The sequence below is a fragment of the Somniosus microcephalus genome, chromosome 7 (genome assembly GCF_052327205.1).
Source record: "Somniosus microcephalus isolate GS21.2 chromosome 7, FLI_Smic_1.0, whole genome shotgun sequence".
Taxonomy (NCBI): Eukaryota; Metazoa; Chordata; class Chondrichthyes; order Squaliformes; family Somniosidae; genus Somniosus; species Somniosus microcephalus.
In genome coordinates this window covers 63,686,301-63,705,600 of record NC_140993.1, presented here as the reverse complement: position 1 = coordinate 63,705,600, position 19,300 = coordinate 63,686,301, and the positions used below count along the sequence as shown (strand labels likewise).

Below are 19,300 nucleotides of genomic sequence, written 5' to 3'. Positions count from 1 at the left end.
CAGAAGTAAAATACTAGAATACACAGTTAGGGAGATTTTTCTCTCCTTTGCACCTGGGGAATGCTCAATTTCTGGAGCAAAGTAGAAGAAAAAAGGGGAGGAGACTAATTACACCTGGCTTTCTGGGCTTTGGCCAATAGGCCGGGGAGTGGAATGTATGCACCTGGAGCAGGCACAAGCAAGGTGAGCCCAAGCAAATAGGGGGGAGCCAAATGGCATCCTGTGCATATTCCTCCAGGGCTGCCCGATAGGCACCCACTGGAAGGTGCGTCCAGGAAAGGCAGGCTTTAGGCCTAGATCCCATCACCGCTCAGATTGCAGAAACTGAGCGGTGCCCTGCATGCTGTGCGATGTTATAATGACTAACAAGAAGATCCTTGAACTAACAAAAGAAAGAGATCAAGCTGATTATGGTAGAAAATTGACACACTGCGAACGCATTACTGGGGAGTCACCGGGAAAGATGTCAGGGTTGTTACTGTCTGAAAAAGTTGATGGGAACTGATCAACAGGCAAAGAGTATGACTCAAGGATGTAATGGTGCTTTGACTCAGTGCCATACTGAGCAGAGCATTGGTTCAGTCCCACACCCGGCAGGGTATTTACTCAGCTTCACGAAAGTCAAAGTCCAGAGTACACACTAATACAGAAGCAAAATACTGCAGATGCTGGAAATCTGCCGGGTGTTGGACTGAGCCAATGCGCTGCTCAGTATGGCACTGAGTCAAAGCACCATTACATCTTTGAGTCGTACTTTTCTTTGCCTCTTGATCAGTTCTGACGAAAGGTCATCGACCTGAAACGTTAACTCTGTTTCTTCCACCACAGATGCTGCCTGACCTGCTGCTTATTCCCAGCATTTTCTGCTTTTATCCCAGAGCGCACACAATGGCCCAGAAATTCGTGTCGGGGGCTTCCCACGGGTGCAAGCCCCCGACCTACACTTACATAGCGCGCCGACAGTTGAGGCCTGGGCCTGCATGGATTTCCGGTCTGTGGCTCGCTCCAGCTCCCGGCGCGCTGTGCTTGCGTGATCCAGTGGCGTAGTTAGTTCAATGCGTCGGCTGGGATCACGTGAGCACTGGGCAACCAATCGGAGGATGCAAAAGTCCATTCATGAGTTAGACATAAGATCTGTCAAACTCATGAAAACTCCGGGCGCCCAAAACAGTACATAACCTTAAAAGAATTTTTGTTTTAAATCACACTATTTAAATCAACTATAAATAACATTAAATAACCATTTTAAACAATAACTTAAATTTTTGAAAAAAATAATTTTATAAAAAATCGGAGCTAAAAATACACTTACCTTACTGTAAAGTATTTAAAAATAATAAACCTGTGGAAAAAATGTTCTAATTTTAATTAATTGACCACTTATCTTTTAAAATGAAGTCCTTACGTCTGCTTTTTTAATGTGTAAAAAGTGGAGGCCTTCACACACGGGCAAACCTGTAAAAAAAACGGAAGTTCAACGTGCACGTGCAGACTCCTGCGCACACGCGTTCGACCTCTGAACCCCTTCGTTCAGAGGATCGGAAATGCCGGTTTCCCGCGCATGCGTAGTGCATGCAAGAAACCGGCACTTCCATTGGGTCCACGCGTGGGTACTCCGTCCGTACTCACGCGTTGGGACCCGAATTTCTGGGCCATTGTTTGTTTGATATTAGATGGGATTTTTTATTTTCATGATTCATTTTGGGGATGTGGGCATTGCTGGCAAGGCCAGCTTTTATTGCCCATCCCTATGTTTCCTGAGAAGGTGGTGGTGGGCAGCCTTCTCGAATTGCTGTAATAGTTTGATACAACTGAGTGGCTTGCAAAGGCCACATCAGAGGCCAGTTATGAGTCAACCATGTTGGTGCGGGGCTGGAGTCACATATAGGCCAGACTATGTAAGGGTGACAGGTTTCCTCCCCTAAAGGATATTAGTGAATCAGTTGCGGTTTTAACTACAATCCGGCAGCTTCATGGTCACTTTTACTGATAGCACTTTTCTTTAAAGCACTTAATTAAAATTCTCAAACTGCCATGCTGGGATTGGAACTCAGGGTCCCTGGAGTCCAGGCCTCTGGATTACTAGTCCAATAACATACCCACTACCCTACAAATATGCATTGTTAGTGTCTCATCTGGTAAAAACATCCAATTGCTGATTTGGCACTTCTATTGTCTTCTACTTATCCTCATTTCCAACTCCATATGGGTCCCTTAGGATCTTAACTTCCTTCCTGAGAACCCTCTTGCTGACATAAATTAACTCTACTCATACTTAATTCCTCATTAAACTATCATGATTTCTCTGCCCATATCTACAGGAATCAATGTCTAACCAAGAACGGCTGCCTGAAGAAAGAGACCCAGTACAACAACTGCCAAAACTACTGAAGAAAGAGCTGGGTAAGTAGTGCTTGAAGCAATCGCAACTGCAGATTATGTGTATATGAGAGATTGGACTGCGCTGGTACAAGGCAAAACCAAGTGATAAGCAAATACGTCCAATTTTGGTCATCAAGACAAAAGGGAGTTGGTCAGACTCTGGTGGTGAGAAAAGCAGCAGAGGACTAAAAGGAGAGACATGGGCCTTTCCATCTTGAAAGGAGGACACTATGAGGAGACCCCGTACATAAGATAGTAAATGGTATAGAACAGTTAAATCTGGAACAATACTTCAACTTAAACTGTGACAGTGCAACAAGGGAATGAGGTTCAAACTACCAAAATGCTAATTTAGCACTGATATTAGGAAGTTCTTGATATCATAGAACCTTACAGCACAGAAGGAGACCATTTGGCTAATTGTGTCCGTGCCAGCTTTTTGAAAAAGCCATCCAATTAAGGAGAACAATCCCAAAGTGATCTAAAGTGATCAGTACAGGAAATATATTTACAGTTGGAGAGGGGATATAATTCTTCATTAATCATGCCTTCATTAGCCGAGGCATAGAATATAAGAGCAGGGAGGTTATGATGGAGTTGTACAAAACGCTAGTTAGGCCACAGCTGGAATACTGTGTGCAGTTCTGGTCGCCACACTATAGGAAGGATGTGATTGCATTGGAGAGGGTGCAGAGGAGATTCACCACGATGTTACCTGGGCTGGAGCGCTTCAGCTATGTAGAGAGACTGGACAGGCTGGGGTTGTTTTCCTTAGAGCAGAGAAGGCTGAGGGGGGACCTGATTGAGGTGTACAAAATTAAGGGGCATAGATAGGGTAGATAGAAAGGAACTTTTCCCCTTAGTAGAGGGGTCAATAACCAGGGGGCATAGTTTCAAGGTAAGGGGCAGGAGGTTTAGAGGGGATTTGAGGAAAAACATTTTCACCCAGAGGGTGGTTGGAATCTGGAACTCACTGCCTGAAAGGGTGGTAGAGGCAGGAACCCTCACAACATTCAAGAAGCATTTGGATGAGCACTTGAAACGCCATAGCATACAAGGCTACGGACCAAGTGCTGGAAAATGGGATTAGAATAGATAGGGTTTGAAGGCCGGCGCAGACACGATGGGCCGAAGGGCCTCTTTCTGTGCTGTATAACTCTACGACTCTAATTAAGAGACAATTGGATACTGTGATGGGGTAACCCTGCCTTTTTTTATTGAAGAGCCTTACTCATCTGTATCTATCTTGTAATCTTATGACATAAACAAAATTTAAGGGGGAAAAATTGTGTCGTGCCCCCTTTGGGGCGCTAACTTCGCCGGAGCGCTACTTTTAGCGCCCCAAAAAAATGAGCGCCCCCCCCCACACCCGAAATTCATCGGTAGTGCCCCAAGAGGGAAGCGGGGTGCTGCTGGAAGTGCCCCGCCTCCCTCTTGGGGCACTGCAAGGGAATATCGCGGCGCTACATGCCACAGCACCATGCGCTGTGACACGTCGTGCCGCAGTACTGCAGGCCTTCTTCCCCTTCTTAAAGGGGAGGGGCCTTGAGCAGCATGACATGGGACTTAGCTGGGCCAACAGGGATTGGAGTGCCGGAAAGAGAAATGCCGGGCTCATGGAGCACAGCCGGCACTCCATTGGGGGGCTTCAGAGGAGGCCGGGGACAGCAGAGGGAGCAGGTGCTGGCAGGTGGCCAACAATAAAAATGGCCGCCCGGCACCTCACCTTTAATTACTGCCGCGCTTGGCCACAGGTAGGCCCACCTGGCCCCATCGGACAAAGTGTCCAGTGGTAAGTTAGGGGGCGCCACCAAAGATCACGACGGGGCGCGAGCGGGGTGCTGCGCATGGCGATGACGTACCGCCACCACTAACCTCCCGCTGAATTTCGCCGGAGGCGTTGGTGGCGCCGCGCCCGGGCGCGAGTTGCTTTACGCCTCCTGGGCGCAAAAAATCTGTCCAACACATGCAGTGTTGAAAGTAAAGGTTTCAATGTTTGACACCACATTAACAGAAACTTTACAATAGTATAAAGCCACACTCAACCTCATCCTGCTGTGCCTCTCAGTACATTCCCATCACTCTGCCTTCCCTACCCTACTCCTGCGCATCCTTACTCACACCAACTTAGCTTGCACCTCCACCCATCCCTCTCTATCTATATTATCACATCCCCACTTCACTAGCCACCCTTCACACTCACCCTCATCCTAGTGCAATCATACCGACTAACAAGACACAAGGGTAGGCACTTGGGTATTTTATGCAATGTTCATGTAAAGTTTCTGTTAATGTGCTGTCAAACATTGAAACCTTTATTTTGAACACTTTGCATTCTTGGACAGATTTGTGTGCACCTTTGGAAGTAGCTTAGTGAGTTGCAGTGAATGGTGAGACATAGTGGTACCACCAGCAATGGTCATGAGTGTGAAAGGAATGGTTTGGGCATTGTAGGGATGCTTTATGGTGTTGATGTGGGGTGGTGCCAACCTGGCGCATCATGTGGCAGCCAGAGTGTACAGCGTAAAGTGAATTAAATCTGGCCATGGTGAGGTCATCCCTAGCCTCTCGGGCAGCAACGTGTTCGGGTGCTGATGCCCTCTGTCCTGTGCAGCATCAAGTGATTGCGGAGAAGTTTGGTGTTGTTGTTGGTGCTGCTGGTGTGCCTGATGCTGCTGGTGTTAGGGCTGATCGTGGTTAGATTCTGAGGACCAAGGTGAGAGATTATAAATGGCACCCATGCTGATGGAATAGATGGCAGGTGAAGTAGAGATGATAGAAGCAATCTGTCAATGGTGAGAGAGGGAATGAGGTCAGAATCTGTTGTGGAAATGAAGCGAGGAAGAGTTTGTAGCTGAGGGAAGATATCTCTGTAAGATGGGAGTTTTACTGTACATTTGAAGCTGTCAACTTCACAGCTGATTCAATGGCCACTGAACTCCCACCTCAGCTTGACAGACGTTGTCCCCAACCAGCGTGGACTCCATGGGCGAACTGTCAAATGCAGAAGGTGAGCTGAAATTCATTTTTAAGTGGCTCGAAACAAGCCACTAATTACTTGAATTGGGTCCCCCGCTGTGAATCCACCAATGCATGTCGGGTCTGCTCAGCACTGACAGACCCGACATCAGGGAAAGGCGCGTGGTGGCAGGTTCACAGTGGGGTCCCGACCCGCTGGGGGGAAAATACTCTTTCCCACCCGACCCGCCACCGATCACGCCCACTGACCCGCTGGAAAATTCAGTCCTTTGTCTCAGTGAATATGATTCACCTGATATTGTGTTACACTTGTAATATTGGGGTAAAGGAGGATGAGGGAACATTTGCAATAAGAGAGCTAGCGGTAAATTTCAGCACAGTAATAGAGCCCTATAGGTTGTGGATATATCAGAAACAGGAGCCGAGAAATTACTGGTGAAGATGCCAGCCTTAATGTGATCATGTGATGCTTCGTCATCTGCTATTTTAACAGAGGCGTTAACTCTTTTTAAAATAAACCTGATGATGCTTGCTAGCAGACAGAGAAATATTGTATGAACACATTAAGTATCCATCCACTTATTTTGGCAACAGTTATTTCTAGGCTACGGTTTCTTTACTTTCTAACACTAAATTAGTTTGAAAAAAAACCCGCTGTTTATACAAGACTACTGGGTCCTGGAGCTTTAAAACATTTGATAGAATTTAGAGCTGTCTCAGCTTATAGCTGATGAGATCATAGATATGAGCCTGTGTAGCTATTAGTTCCCTGCTTACTCACCAGTGACTGTTCCCAAATACACTCAGTGATCACTCACTCTGAATGCTCACAAGCTTCTTAATACTCTCGGTCAAACCTAGGGCAATTTTGTACTTCATTGAGTGCTAACTCACAAAAAACAGGATTGGCAATGAGATCTGGTAACGAGACCTGTGTGCCAATTTATGGGGTGCAATGGATTGGAAATAGGGTAGAGACCCGTGATATCAAATCTCTGACCCATTTGTGCATGACAGGCATTTTCGCTGGGTTTGGAGGCAGGTGCAGGAAGCCAATATAGCGTCAGAGGTTTTTCAGGCGTGCTTTGCGTGCAGGCCCTAGCCCTGTGAAAGTGGTCATTTTTGCCCCGATTTCTGGCCGGAAACCAGGCACAGAGATAAGAAATTTCTACCGCATTGTTGTTCCCTTATTACTGTACATTGTCCTACATCCTCTTGCTCCTGTTTGCATCTTACATTATGTTGAACTCAAGACACATTGCACCATCTCCTACTCAAACTCTTTCTTCACAGGGATCTCAAAAGTGTGGAACTCCTTATCTCCCTCAGTCTTTCCATTTCTCATACAATCAAAATAAATTTGGTGTTATAGTGCCTATTAATTCTTTATTGCCCTCATCTTCCCTACTACATTCTTCTACTTTAGAGTTGTTCTGCCCTATGGAATTTGAACTTTGAACCAGGCTGCTCCATTTAAAGAAAACACCAATACTACTCTTTTTCCCAATACTCTGTCTTCACAGTCTTCCTACCATACTAAATTTGAGAGCTTTGAAGTGAAAAGTCTTTCCTTATTTAGCAGCATTGTGCTCATTGGATATGAGATGAAACATTAACTCACATAAACTACTAAATGAACTGACTAATCCATGACAGAAGAGCTAAAATGTTGAGTTATAAAATCTGATAGCTCTTGGCTCTGTATCTGATTTTGTTTCAACCATGAAGCAATTTGCTCCAATGCATAGTCTGTTGTGAGGAATGTTGATCAGATGTCAGTTAGTATTATAGGAAGCTATTCCTCACTACTGGCTGATTGGGAAACTGACTCATGAGAATATACCAGCTTTCAACTGCTGTCTCTTAGAATGCAGGAGAAAAGGTGTCTTTCTTGATAATGTTTGTAAACTTTACAGAGGAAGATTTTCTAATCTGCACTACATGTGAAACATTTACAAAGAACATATTTACAATTCCACTGCCTGTTATTTTGTAAAAATTCATTCTCAGGATGTAAGCATCGCTGGCAAGGCCGCATTTATTGCCCTTCCTTAGTTGCCCTTGTGAAGGCGGTGGTGGGCTTTCTTCTTCAACTGCTGCAGTCCATGTGGTGAAGGTGCTCCCACAGTGCTATTAGGGAGGGAGTTCCAGGATTTTGACCCAGCGACAATAATGTCCAAGTCAGGATGGTGTGTGACTTGAAGGGTAACTTGAAAGTAATGGTATTTCCATGCACCTACTGTCCTAGCCCTTCTAGGGTTTGGGAGGTGCTGTCGAAGAAGCATTGAATTACTCACCCAATGTTACATGCCCGATTTTCAAGTTTGCCCTGCAGTGCAGAGTATTGCCCACCAGCAATGTTCCCTTTAAGCCGCATGGCCGCGCAGCACTCCAGAGGACCTGCGTAGCCTGCGCACCGCCTTTTAAAAGGAAAAACCGCGCATGTGCAGAATTTTGAATGGGCTGTGCAGCCTGTTAAAGGGGCCATGCGGCCCGAAAAAAAATGAGAGAGAACATTGCCCACCAGCTGCCCATATCAGGAGATTATGGAAGGAAAATTGTAAGCAGTGCACCTGAGATTTCCCCCTCAGCGTGACTGATGTCAGGCTCCTCACCAGGGAAAATTATCCCTGTACTTGCCATTGCTTAGCATGCCTCAATAGTGTCTCGACTCTGAGTTAGAAGGTTGTCAGTTCAAGACATACTCCAGGGCTTGAGTACGCAATCCATGCTGACACTTCAATGCACTAGCAAGGGAGTGTTGTACTGTTCGAGGTGCCATCTTTTGGATGAGATGTATAGCTGAGGTCCTTTCTGTTCTCCGAGGTAGACATTAAAGATTCTATAGTTCTATTTGAGGAAGAACAGGGGAGTTTTCTCAGTGGTATGGTCATTATTTGTCCCTTAACAGGCATCACCCTGCCTATGATTATCTGGTCATTTCTATTATTGCTGTTAGTGGGACCTTGCTGTGCGTAATTTGGCTGTTTCATTTACCTACACTACAAAATCTGACAGATGACACCTCCGACAATGCAGCGCTCCCTCAGTGTAATGTCATCCTAGATCAAGTGCTGTGTATGTGTTACAAATTCAGATCTACTTTGGATACCTTTTCTGGTCCAATGGGTCAGGCATCTCACTTTTATGGGAGTTGCTCGCACTGCCCCTATCAACTTGCATGATAGTATAACTCGGGGCTGTAACTTTAATACCCTCCTGTGACCTGGACCGGACATTTGTCTTTTGTATATGTACATCTTCAATCTCTTGGAAGATGGTCTCTGGCCTCCTGTGCATCTTCCACTCCCTTAATTTACCATTGGCGGCCATGCCATCGGCTGTCTAGGCCCTACGTTTTGGAATTCCCTCCCTAAACCCCTGCGAGACTCTCCTCCTTTAAGACACTCCTTAAACTCCACCTCTTTGATCAAGCTTTTGATCACCACTCCTGACACCTCTTTGTTGGCTGGGCATCCATTTTAGTCTGACTACACTTCTGTGTCACGCCTTGGGACATTTTTTATGTTAAAGGTGCCATATAAATAAAAGATGCTGCTGTCGCTATTGTCATATTGTAGAGCACCAGTGGCACTTGGAGTACTGTTGGCAAATTGCCGCGCGAAGCTGTGGAATTTCCTCCCTAAAGCTCTGCACCTCTCTATCTCTCTCTCCTTCTTTAGAAATCTCCTTAAAACCTACCTCACTAACCCTAATATCTTCTTGTGGGGCTCGGTGATGTGGTGTATGTGCCTTTAAGAGCAATTATGGTGTATGTGCCTTTAAGAGCCCCAGGTGTGCGTAATGCCGGTAATTGCCACTTGGGCTATATAAGCCTGTGTATTGTGTATATCCTTTAGAAACCCCCCCCCCCCAGACTTGCTTAGTAAATACCTATGAACCAACTCCTGTCTTCAGTGTCTTTATCTACACACGTACACTACAGTGGCGATGAAGTGGAAACGGACTTACCTGCAATTCGGCAGCACCTCAAGGACATCGATTCCTCCAGCGTCCAGAAGACTCAAGGAAGTAAGAGAAACTGTGGTTTCACCAGCTGGCCAAGCTGGTGACAGGCACTGCGCTAATCCTTCCTGGGCGTCAGGCTGGAGCTCCAGCGGCGGGCTCTACGGCTGAGACAGGCAGCGAAATCGGAGGCAAGCAATAACGGACTGGGAGGGTGCACTCGAGAGACGGCCGGCGCGGCAAGCAGGTCAGCGTTTAGACCTCCGTCGGGAACGAGTCTCCAACAGTGAATAAACGGAAACCACAGTAAAACAGCGTTGTTATCGGTAGCAGCGGCGGGAAAGCGCGGGAAGCGCCATATCGTTGCTACAGAGAGAAAAAAAAAAGCGCGGGAAGCGCCATATCTTTTCTGAAATGCCTAAATCTGGTAATATTGAGGCTTTTGATGGCGAAATAGAAGATTGGACCACATACGTGGAAAGAGTAGAGGTTTATTGCACTGCAAATGGAATAACAGATGAAATAAAAGCTTCAGTACTTCTGAACTTAATGGGCGCGAAGACATACGGGCTGTTACGAAATGTAATCACTCCAGCCAAACCAAAGGACAAGACTTTTAAAGAAATTGTTGATACCCTGCAGGAGCATTTAAACCCAACACCGCTGCTGATAGCGGAACGATTCAAGTTCTTCAAGAGAAATCAACACGAGTGAAAGTAACGCTCATTACCTAACCGAATTAAGAAAGCTATCAAAGTACTGCCAATTCGGAGCAGGACTATCGGATTATCTTCGAGACAAATTTGTTTGCGGTCTCTTAAGTGAAGGAACACAAAAAAGACTGCTTTCTGAAAAAGATTTAACATTGGACAAAGCTTTCAGTATGGCTGTATCATACGAAGCAGCAGCAAAAGGAGCTGCAGAGATACAACAAGAGATACAGGACTTCGGCACCCATAAAATGACACAGGAGTTCGGAAGATGTTATCGCTGCGGCAGATCCACCCATAACCAGAGGGACTGCTAGTTCAAGGGCAAAGCATGCAGGCAATGTGGTAAGATTGGACACATTGCACGGGTATGCCAATCTGGACAAAATAAATCCACTGACAGAAAACAAAAAATCAATAAAGAAAAGTACACGAAGGTACAAATGATGACGGACAGTAGCTCCGAAGACCAGAATAGCGATAGCGACTCCGGAAACAAGAGACTAAGCTGTCTCAAATTACATAATGTACTTGCCAAAGAGGATTACCAAACCATTTGGGTTACCCTCACAATAGCAGGGTCCCCAGTTAAAATGGAGCTAGATACAGGATCAGCTCTAACCGTAATAAATCGACGAGATTACGAGAGGCTATTTTCGCATATACCTCTAAAAGACACATCCATTATCTTAAAAACATATACGGGGCAGAAAGTCTACCCCAAAGGAAAAATAAGGGTGCCTGTGGTATACAACGGCAAAGAAATACAAAAGTTGTATTTATACATTCTACAAGATGGTGGTCCACCGTTGTTGGGACGTGAATGGATAAGGAAGATACGTTTAGACTGGCACTCCATTCAGGCACTGACGGTGACCAGTAAGGAAAAAAACAATGATGACATCATACCTGAACGATTAAAAGACATCTTGGCCAACGCCAAAGAAGTGTTTCAAGAGAAACTAGGAACCTTGAAAGGCATCACCGCCTCAATAAAAGTGGAAGATAAAGCAATTCCAAAATTTTTTAAGGCAAGGCCGGTGCCATACGCAATACGTCCGGCAGTCGAGGCAGAGCTGAAGAATTTGGAAAAGGCAGGCGTATTATCCAAAATAGATTGGAGCGAATGGGCAACACCCATCGTTCCAGTCATGAAAAAAACATTGAAAAATAACTCTGAGGAACAGAAAAAAATTCGCATCTGTGGGGACTTTAAGGTGGCTGTAAACCTGGTCCTTCACACGGTACAGTATCCTCTTCCGAGGATAGAAGATATTTTCGCCTCACTATCCGGAGGGAAACGTTTCACAAAAATTGACTTGGCACAGGCATATCTACAGATGGAGGTTGAGGAGACCTCTAAAAAGTATCTCACAATAAACACACACAAAGGCCTGTACCAGTACAATCGACTGGTTTTTGGAATAGCATCAGCTCCAGCTATCTGGCAAAGAGCTATGGAGCAAGTCCTGCAAGGGATTCCGGGGACTCAATGCTACCTAGACGACATCCTTATAACAGGAGAAAACGACAACGAGCACCTTGCCAATTTGGAGCAGGTGCTCACTAGGCTGAAAGAACGGGGCCTACGAGCAAATCGCCCCAAATGCGAATTTTTCCAAAATCAGATATCATATTGTGGCCACATAATTAATAAGGAAGGGTTGCATAAGTCACCTGAAAAAATTGAAGCAGTTATAAAAGCCCCAGCACCTGAAAATGTTTCACAATTAAGGTCATTCCTGGGATTAATAAATTACTATCATAAATTTTTACCGAACTTATCAACTATTCTACACCCTCTTAATGATCTTCTACAGACAGGAGTGATTTGGAAATGGAACGAAGACTGTAAACGTGCCTTCCATAAATGTAAAGACTTAATCACATCCGAGAAAATTTTGGCTCATTACAACCCATCACTACCAATCAGACTGGCGTGCGATGCATCCCCTTACGGCATAGGAGCGGTATTGTCCCATAGATTCCCTGATGGCTCGGAACGGCCGATAGCTTTTGCGTCACGCTCATTGAACTCAGCTGAGCGTAACTATGCCCAGATAGACAGGGAAGCACTCAGCCTGGTATGGGGAGTGAAGAAATTCAACCATTACCTACACGGACAAAAAATTACCTTGCTGACTGACCATCAACCCCTCATCTCCATATTCAACCCTAAAAAAGGTGTCCCCATTATGACGGCACAAAGACTACAGAGGTGGTCCCTTTTTCTAGGGGCACACCAATACAACATTGAATACAAAGGGTCAAAACAGCATGGGAATGCTGATGGTTTATCACGCCTACCGTTGCCAACGATAGAAGAGGCACCTACAGTAGACCCAGTAGAGATATTCCACTCTACCATAGTGGAATGTCTACCGGTGACAAATTCTGCCATTGAAAGGGAGACAAGAAATGACCCTACTCTCTCACGGGTCTACGATTTAACAGTGAAGGGATGGCCAGCACATGGCGAACCACTGTTGCCAGCATTCTCACAAAGAAGAGAGCAGCTGTCAGTGTGCCGAGGAACCTTGATGTGTGGATCCAGAGTGGTGATTCCACCCAAACTCCAGGATAAAGTGCTAAAGGAGCTTCACGAGGGGCATCTGGGTGGAGTGAAAATGAAGAACCTAGCTAGGGCGTTTGTATGGTGGCCAGGTATCGATGGAGACATCGAAGACATGACCAAGAGCTGCCTAGGATGCCAGAAGGTCCAAAATGCTCCACCACAGGCCCCTCTACATCCATGGGAGTGGCCCTCATCTCCTTGGCAAAGGGTGCACATCGACTTTGCTGGTCCATTTATGGACTCAATGTTCTTAATCGCAGTTGATGCACACTCCAAGTGGCCGGAGGTAATAAAGATGTCCTCCACCACCACGGAAAAAACCATCACAGTATTAAGGACCATATTTGCCAGGAATGGGCTGCCGGAGCAGATATGTTCTGATAATGGACCGCAATTTGTGTCCGAAGAATTCAGAAAGTTCTTAAAGAACAATGGGGTAAAGCACTACACGTCCGCCCCATACCATCCCGCCACCAATGGATTGGCTGAAAGGTTTGTCCAGACCTTCAAGAAGGCCATCAAGGCCATGGGTAATGAAGACATAAAACTTCAGCGCAAGGTGGATAACTTCTTATTTGCATATAGGAATGCAACGCATATGGTTACTAACCAAACTCCCGCCATGATGTTCTACAATAGAAACCTAAGATGCCGGCTGGATTTGGTCAAGCCCAACATCCGAAGGGACGTGGAGAACCGACAGTTTCAGGGCATGAATGAAAGGCCAACTAGGGCCTTCCAGATAGGCCAACCGGTTTTGGCCCGGGACTACCGTACCGAGAAATGGCAGCCTGGAACTATCTGCACACGATTAGGACCACTGATGTATACCGTGGACATCGGAGACAGCATAATAAGGCGCCATGCTGACCAAATCATCAAGTCATCCGAAAAGGGACAACCTACACCACCACTCTATACATCTAACGATGAAGTAGAGATACCCATATCTACCTCCGATCCGGTGATACTGGAGCCCGATGAACCCGACACTGGCCTTCAAGCCGAATCAGCCTTGCCAGAAGAACCTACTACACCACCAGAAACTACTACACCCCCGAGGCGTTATCCGGACCGAGTCAGGAAGCCCCCTGAGAGACTAACTTATAATTAATTAATACAGCAATGTATATTATTTTGCATATAACATGTAATTAATAATTACTTAAAATATGATGTACTAGTTAGCTAGAAGGGGAGGAATTGTGGTGTATGTGCCTTTAAGAGCAATTATGGTGTATGTGCCTTTAAGAGCCCCAGGTGTGCGTAATGCCGGTAATTGCCACTTGGGCTATATAAGGTTGTGTATTGTGTATATTCTTTAGAAACCCCCCCCCCCCCGACTTGCTTAGTAAATACCTATGAACCAACTCCTGTCTTCAGTGTCTTTATCTACACACGGACACTACAGTGTATGTAACCTGTTCCACCTTAAGAGAACTACCTTAAGAGATGTACTACTTTCTCTTGGCTGCTGTATACTGTAATACCGGTGGTGACCACACCGGTATATAAGTGTGTAGGGATTTGCTGGGCAGTTCAGCCCTGACCTCCGAATAGTAAAGACCTGTTAAAAGTTATTCTTGTTGTCTGTGTCCAGTGATTGATCATAAGCATAACTGGGACACACAGACTCAACAGTGGCGACGAGTCCGATCTTACCCTGCGGCAGTTTTACATCCAAGGCAGCTTCGTCCTCAGAACGGGCGTCGAGAAGAGGCATCCGCCCTCATCATCCTGCTGAGCACCATCGCACGGGAGGCATCGAGAACCCGGGTTAAAAAGAAAAATCCTGACCACGAAGCCCTCCATCAGTGACAGACAGTGATCATCCCTTCTACCACGGTGGTGGGTAAGCCGATCAGCGACACGAACAGAAAGTCGGCCGCGTTGGCTGTGGAGTAGGGGAGGGAAAACGGAGGAATAAGGGCGGAGAACTCGACCACGGCCGGTAAAAAGGGCCGGGCTGCAATCGAGGCTGAGAGGCGCAGCGACTGGGGCAGCTTAAGGCACGAGAGCTGCGGAGAACTCAAACGCAGCCGGTGTAAAGGACCGGGCTGCAAGCGGGGCTGCGAGGCAAAGCAGCGTCGGGGAATTGAGAACCGCTGGGGAGGCGAGAACGGCAGCAGCACGGCAAACGCCATTGCAGCCAGCGGGGGAAGAAGGCAAACGCGGGAATCCGCCATTGTAGTCGGCGGGGGAAGAAGACGAGCGCGGGAAGCCGCCATTTTAGTAGGCGGGGGAAGAAGACAAGCGCGGGAAGCCGCCATTTTGAGAAAAAGAAAAATTTAAAAACTTGCAAGGATGCCTAAACATGGGAACATTAATACCTTTGATAGCGATATCGAAGATTGGACCACGTATGTAGAACGCATGGAGGTTTATTGTAAAGCAAATAGGTACCAGATGATGAGAAAGCACTAACCTTATTAAGCTCAATGGGTGCGAAGACATACGGGCTATTGAAGCACCTTCTATCACCAAATAAACCGGCAGATCAGACTTTCGCGAATATTGTTATTGTCCTGAAAAATCATTTAAACCCCACGCCGCTGATGATAGCGGAACGATTTAAATTTTACAGAAGAACGCAGCTGAAAGACGAAAGCAACGCTGAATTTTTAATTGAACTGCGTAAGCTATCAAAGTACTGTCAGTTTGGAACAGGACTAGCAGATGCGCTGAGAGATAAATTTGTGTGTGGATTGTTAAAAGAAGGAACACAAAAGCGACTGCTTGAGGAGAATGATCTTACGCTTGATAAAGCTGTCACTATTGCAGCATCGCAAGAAGCCGCAGCGAGAGGCACGGCGGAAATGCAGCTACGGTCACCGGAACTCAGCACCAATCAAATGGTCTTGGGTACAGTACAATGTTATCGTTGTGGAAAGACAACGCACGATCAGAACCAGTGCTGGTTCAAAAATCAGGAATGCAGAAAATGTGGCAGGCTTGGTCACATAGCTAAAGTATGCCGGTCAGGAAAGAAGACCAGCAACAAAAAGCCACCGCAGGAAAAGTACAGAAAGGTACACAAGGTGACAGAGAACAGTTCGAACGAACAGAAGTCAGATTCAGACTCCAGCAGTAATGAACTGGGTAGTCTAAGAGTACACAATGTTGGTAAGGAAGCAGACCTCCAAACAATTTGGGTCACACTTCAGATAGCAGGAGTCCAAGTGAAGATGGAATTGGACACTGGATCGGCATTGACGGTCATGAATAAGCAAGATTACAAAAGGTTATTCCCACATATTCCCCTACGGGATACGGAGATTGTATTGAAAACATACACGGGGCAAAGAGTATACCCCATCGGGAAGATAGAGGTAAAGGTGGTCCACAAGGGCAAAGAAAGCCGAGGAATGGACTTATATGTGCTACCTGAGGGAGGTCCACCACTACTGGGACGGGAGTGGATTAGGAAAATAAATATGGACTGGCATTCCTTAAAAGCACTAACGGTAGATTCCGGTAAAAAAGATGTCAAACCTAAACGATTGTCCAGAATATTGGACGATGCTAAAGAGGTGTTCCAACAGGGACTGGGAACACTGAGAGGAATTACGGCAAACATCAAGGTTGAAGAACATGCAAACCCGAAATTTTTCAAAGCCAGACCGCTACCTTATGCGATACGACCTGCTGTGGAAGCTGAGCTGGAAGGGCTAGAACGTTCAGGAGTACTGTCTAAGGTAGACTGGAGTGAGTGGGCCACGCCCATTGTTCCCGTCATGAAGCGTTCATCGAGCAACAAGCCGGGGGAACCGGGGAAGGTTCGCATCTGTGGAGATTTCAAGATCACTGTTAATCCGGTGCTTCACACGGTGCAGTATCCGCTTCCGCGGATTGAGGATATCTTCGCTTCGTTGTCTGGCGGGAAACACTTCACCAAGATAGACCTGGCGCAGGCGTACTTACAGATGGAAGTTGAGGAAGAGTCACGCCAGTATCTCATGATCAACACGCATAGAGGCTTGTACCGGTATAATAGACTGGTTTTTGGAGTGGCATCGGCTCCAGCAATTTGGCAGAGGGCCATGGAGCAGGTATTACAGGGAATTCCAGGCACACATTACCTGGACGATATTCTGATTACAGGAGATGATGACGAGGAACACCTTGCAAATTTGGAACTGGTGCTCACCAGATTGAAAGAATATGGACTTCGAGTTAATCGCCAGAAATGTGAGTTTTTTCAGAAGCGGATCTCGTACTGTGGTCATGTCATTGACCAGGAGGGGCTTCATAAGTCTCCTGACAAGATCGAAGCTGTTGTGAAGGCTCCCGCTCCGGATAATGTATCCCAGTTGAGGTCGTTCCTAGGGTTGATTAACTATTACCATAAGTTTCTGCCAAATTTATCCACGGTGCTGCACCCGCTGAACGCTCTTTTGCAGAAGGGAGTACCATGGAAGTGGAGCGAGGACTGTAAGAGGGCCTTTTGCAAAAGCAAGGCATTGATCATCTCAGAGGAAGTGTTGGCTCACTTCAACCCAACGCTGCCTATTCGTTTGGCTTGTGATGCTTCTCCATATGGTATTGGGGCAGTACTCTCACACAAGTTGCCAAATGGCCTGGAGAGGCCAGTCGCGTTCGCATCCAGATCATTGACCTCCGCGGAGCGCAATTATGCTCAGATAGATAGGGAGGCTCTCAGCCTTGTGTGGGGAGTAAAGATGTTTAATCATTACCTGCAGGGCCAAAAGTTTACGCTTCTGACAGACCACCAGCCGTTGGTATCCATTTTTAACCCTAAGAAGGGTGTTTCGGTGATGACAGCACAGAGACTCCAGAGATGGTCCCTTTTCCTAGGGGCACATCAATATCAGATTGAATTCAAAGGTACAAAGCAGCATGGTAATGCTGATGGGCTGTCGCGCCTGCCACTACCTACAGAGGAGGAGGCACCGACGGTTGACCCTGTTGAGTTATTTCACTCGACCATCATCGAATGTTTACCAGTCACCAATGCAAGTATTGAAAGAGAAACCAGGAACGACCCGACACTGTCCCGGGTCTACGAAGTGACAGTGAAGGGATGGCCAGCACATGGTGATCCACTGTTACCGGCATTCTCAGCAAGACGAGAACAGCTGTCCGTCTGTCAAGGAACAGTGATGTATGGAACAAGGGTAATTATTCCTCCTAAGTTAAGAGAGAGAGTTCTAAAGGAACTGCATGAAGGTCATCTGGGGGGAGTCAAGATGAAAAGCCTTGCTAGGGCTTATGTGTGGTGGCCGGGTATCGACCAACAGATAGAGGATCTGACGAAAAGCTGCTCAGGGTGCCAAAAAGTGCAAAACACACCTCCGATTGCACCGTTGCATCCATGGGAATGGCCTTCAACCCCATGGCAATGAGTACATATTGACTTTGCTGGTCCATTCATGGACTCCATGTTTTTAATTGCGGTGGACGCACATTCTAAATGGCCAGAAGTGATTAAGATGACTACCACTACCTCGGAAAAGACGATCGCGGTGCTAAGAACGATATTTGCAAGAAATGGATTGCCAGAACAAATATGTTCAGACAACGGACCGCAGTTCGTGTCAGAAGAATTCCAGAAATTCATGAAGAAGAATGGGGTGAAACATTATACCTCTGCCCCATATCATCCGGCTACAAACGGGTTGGCCGAGAGATTTGTACAAACGTTCAAAAAAGCAATAAAGGCCATGAGCGAAGATCAGATTCCACTACAACACAAGGTGGACAAATTCCTACTGGCATATCGAAACGCCACTCATGCAGTGACAAACCAAAGTCCTGCCATGATGTTCTATAACAGGAGGTTGTGGTCCAGGTTGGACTTGTTAAAACCAAATGTGCGGAGGGAAGTTGAAAACAAACAGTTCCAGCATATAAATAACAAGACCACTCGGAGTTTTGAAATAGGACAACCAGTGTTAGCCCGGGACTATAAAAACGAGAAATGGCAATCTGGAACAATTCGGGCCAGACAAGGACCCCTGATGTACACGGTAGATATTGGTGAAAATGTAATACGGCGTCATGCTGACCAACTGGTAGAATCGAGAACAAGGGTCGAACCCATGGTTACGGCAGAGACAACCGTGGAAGAAGTTAGTGAACCTGAAGCATCTACCTCAGAAGTGAATGTACCTGATGATGATGTCCAATCCATAAGAGACCAACTAGATGAGTCACCCCAGCAACGAGAATCAGAGACCCCTGAAAGGCGTTATCCAACTCGAATCAGGAGGCCTCCTCAGAGACTGAATCTTTGAACTGTTTTGCATGAAGTTGTATATATATATATGTTATTATGTTATGTTAAATGGGGATATAACTGTTAAGCTAAAAAGGGAGGATTGTGGTGTATGTAACCTGTTCCACCTTAAGAGAACTACCTTAAGAGATGTACTACTTTCTCTTGGCTGCTGTATACTGTAATACCGGTGGTGACCACACCGGTATATAAGTGTTGTGTAGGGATTTGCTGGGCAGTTCAGCCCTGACCTCCGAATAGTAAAGACCTGTTAAAAGTTATTCTTGTTGTCTGTGTCCAGTGATTGATCATAAGCATAACTGGGACACACAGACTCAACAGGTGACAAATTTTGTTTGATAACACTGCTGTGAAACGCCTTGGGTTGTTTCACTACGGTAAAGGCATTATAATTGCAAGTTGTTGTTGTAAATACCTCCAAAATGGAAAAGA

The 19,300-nt window shown here is 46.2% G+C and overlaps 1 protein-coding gene across 1 annotated transcript in view; it reads left to right on the top strand.

Moving 5' to 3' along the window:
* LOC147114664 (xin actin-binding repeat-containing protein 1-like) overlaps window positions 1-19,300 on the top strand; it is a 64,391-nt gene that overhangs the window by 11,653 nt on the left and 33,438 nt on the right. The window contains exon 4 of the mRNA XM_085992509.1: window positions 2,322-2,403. Coding sequence (XP_085848635.1) covers window positions 2,322-2,403 — 82 coding nt within the window. The remainder of the gene's footprint in view (window positions 1-2,321; window positions 2,404-19,300) is intronic.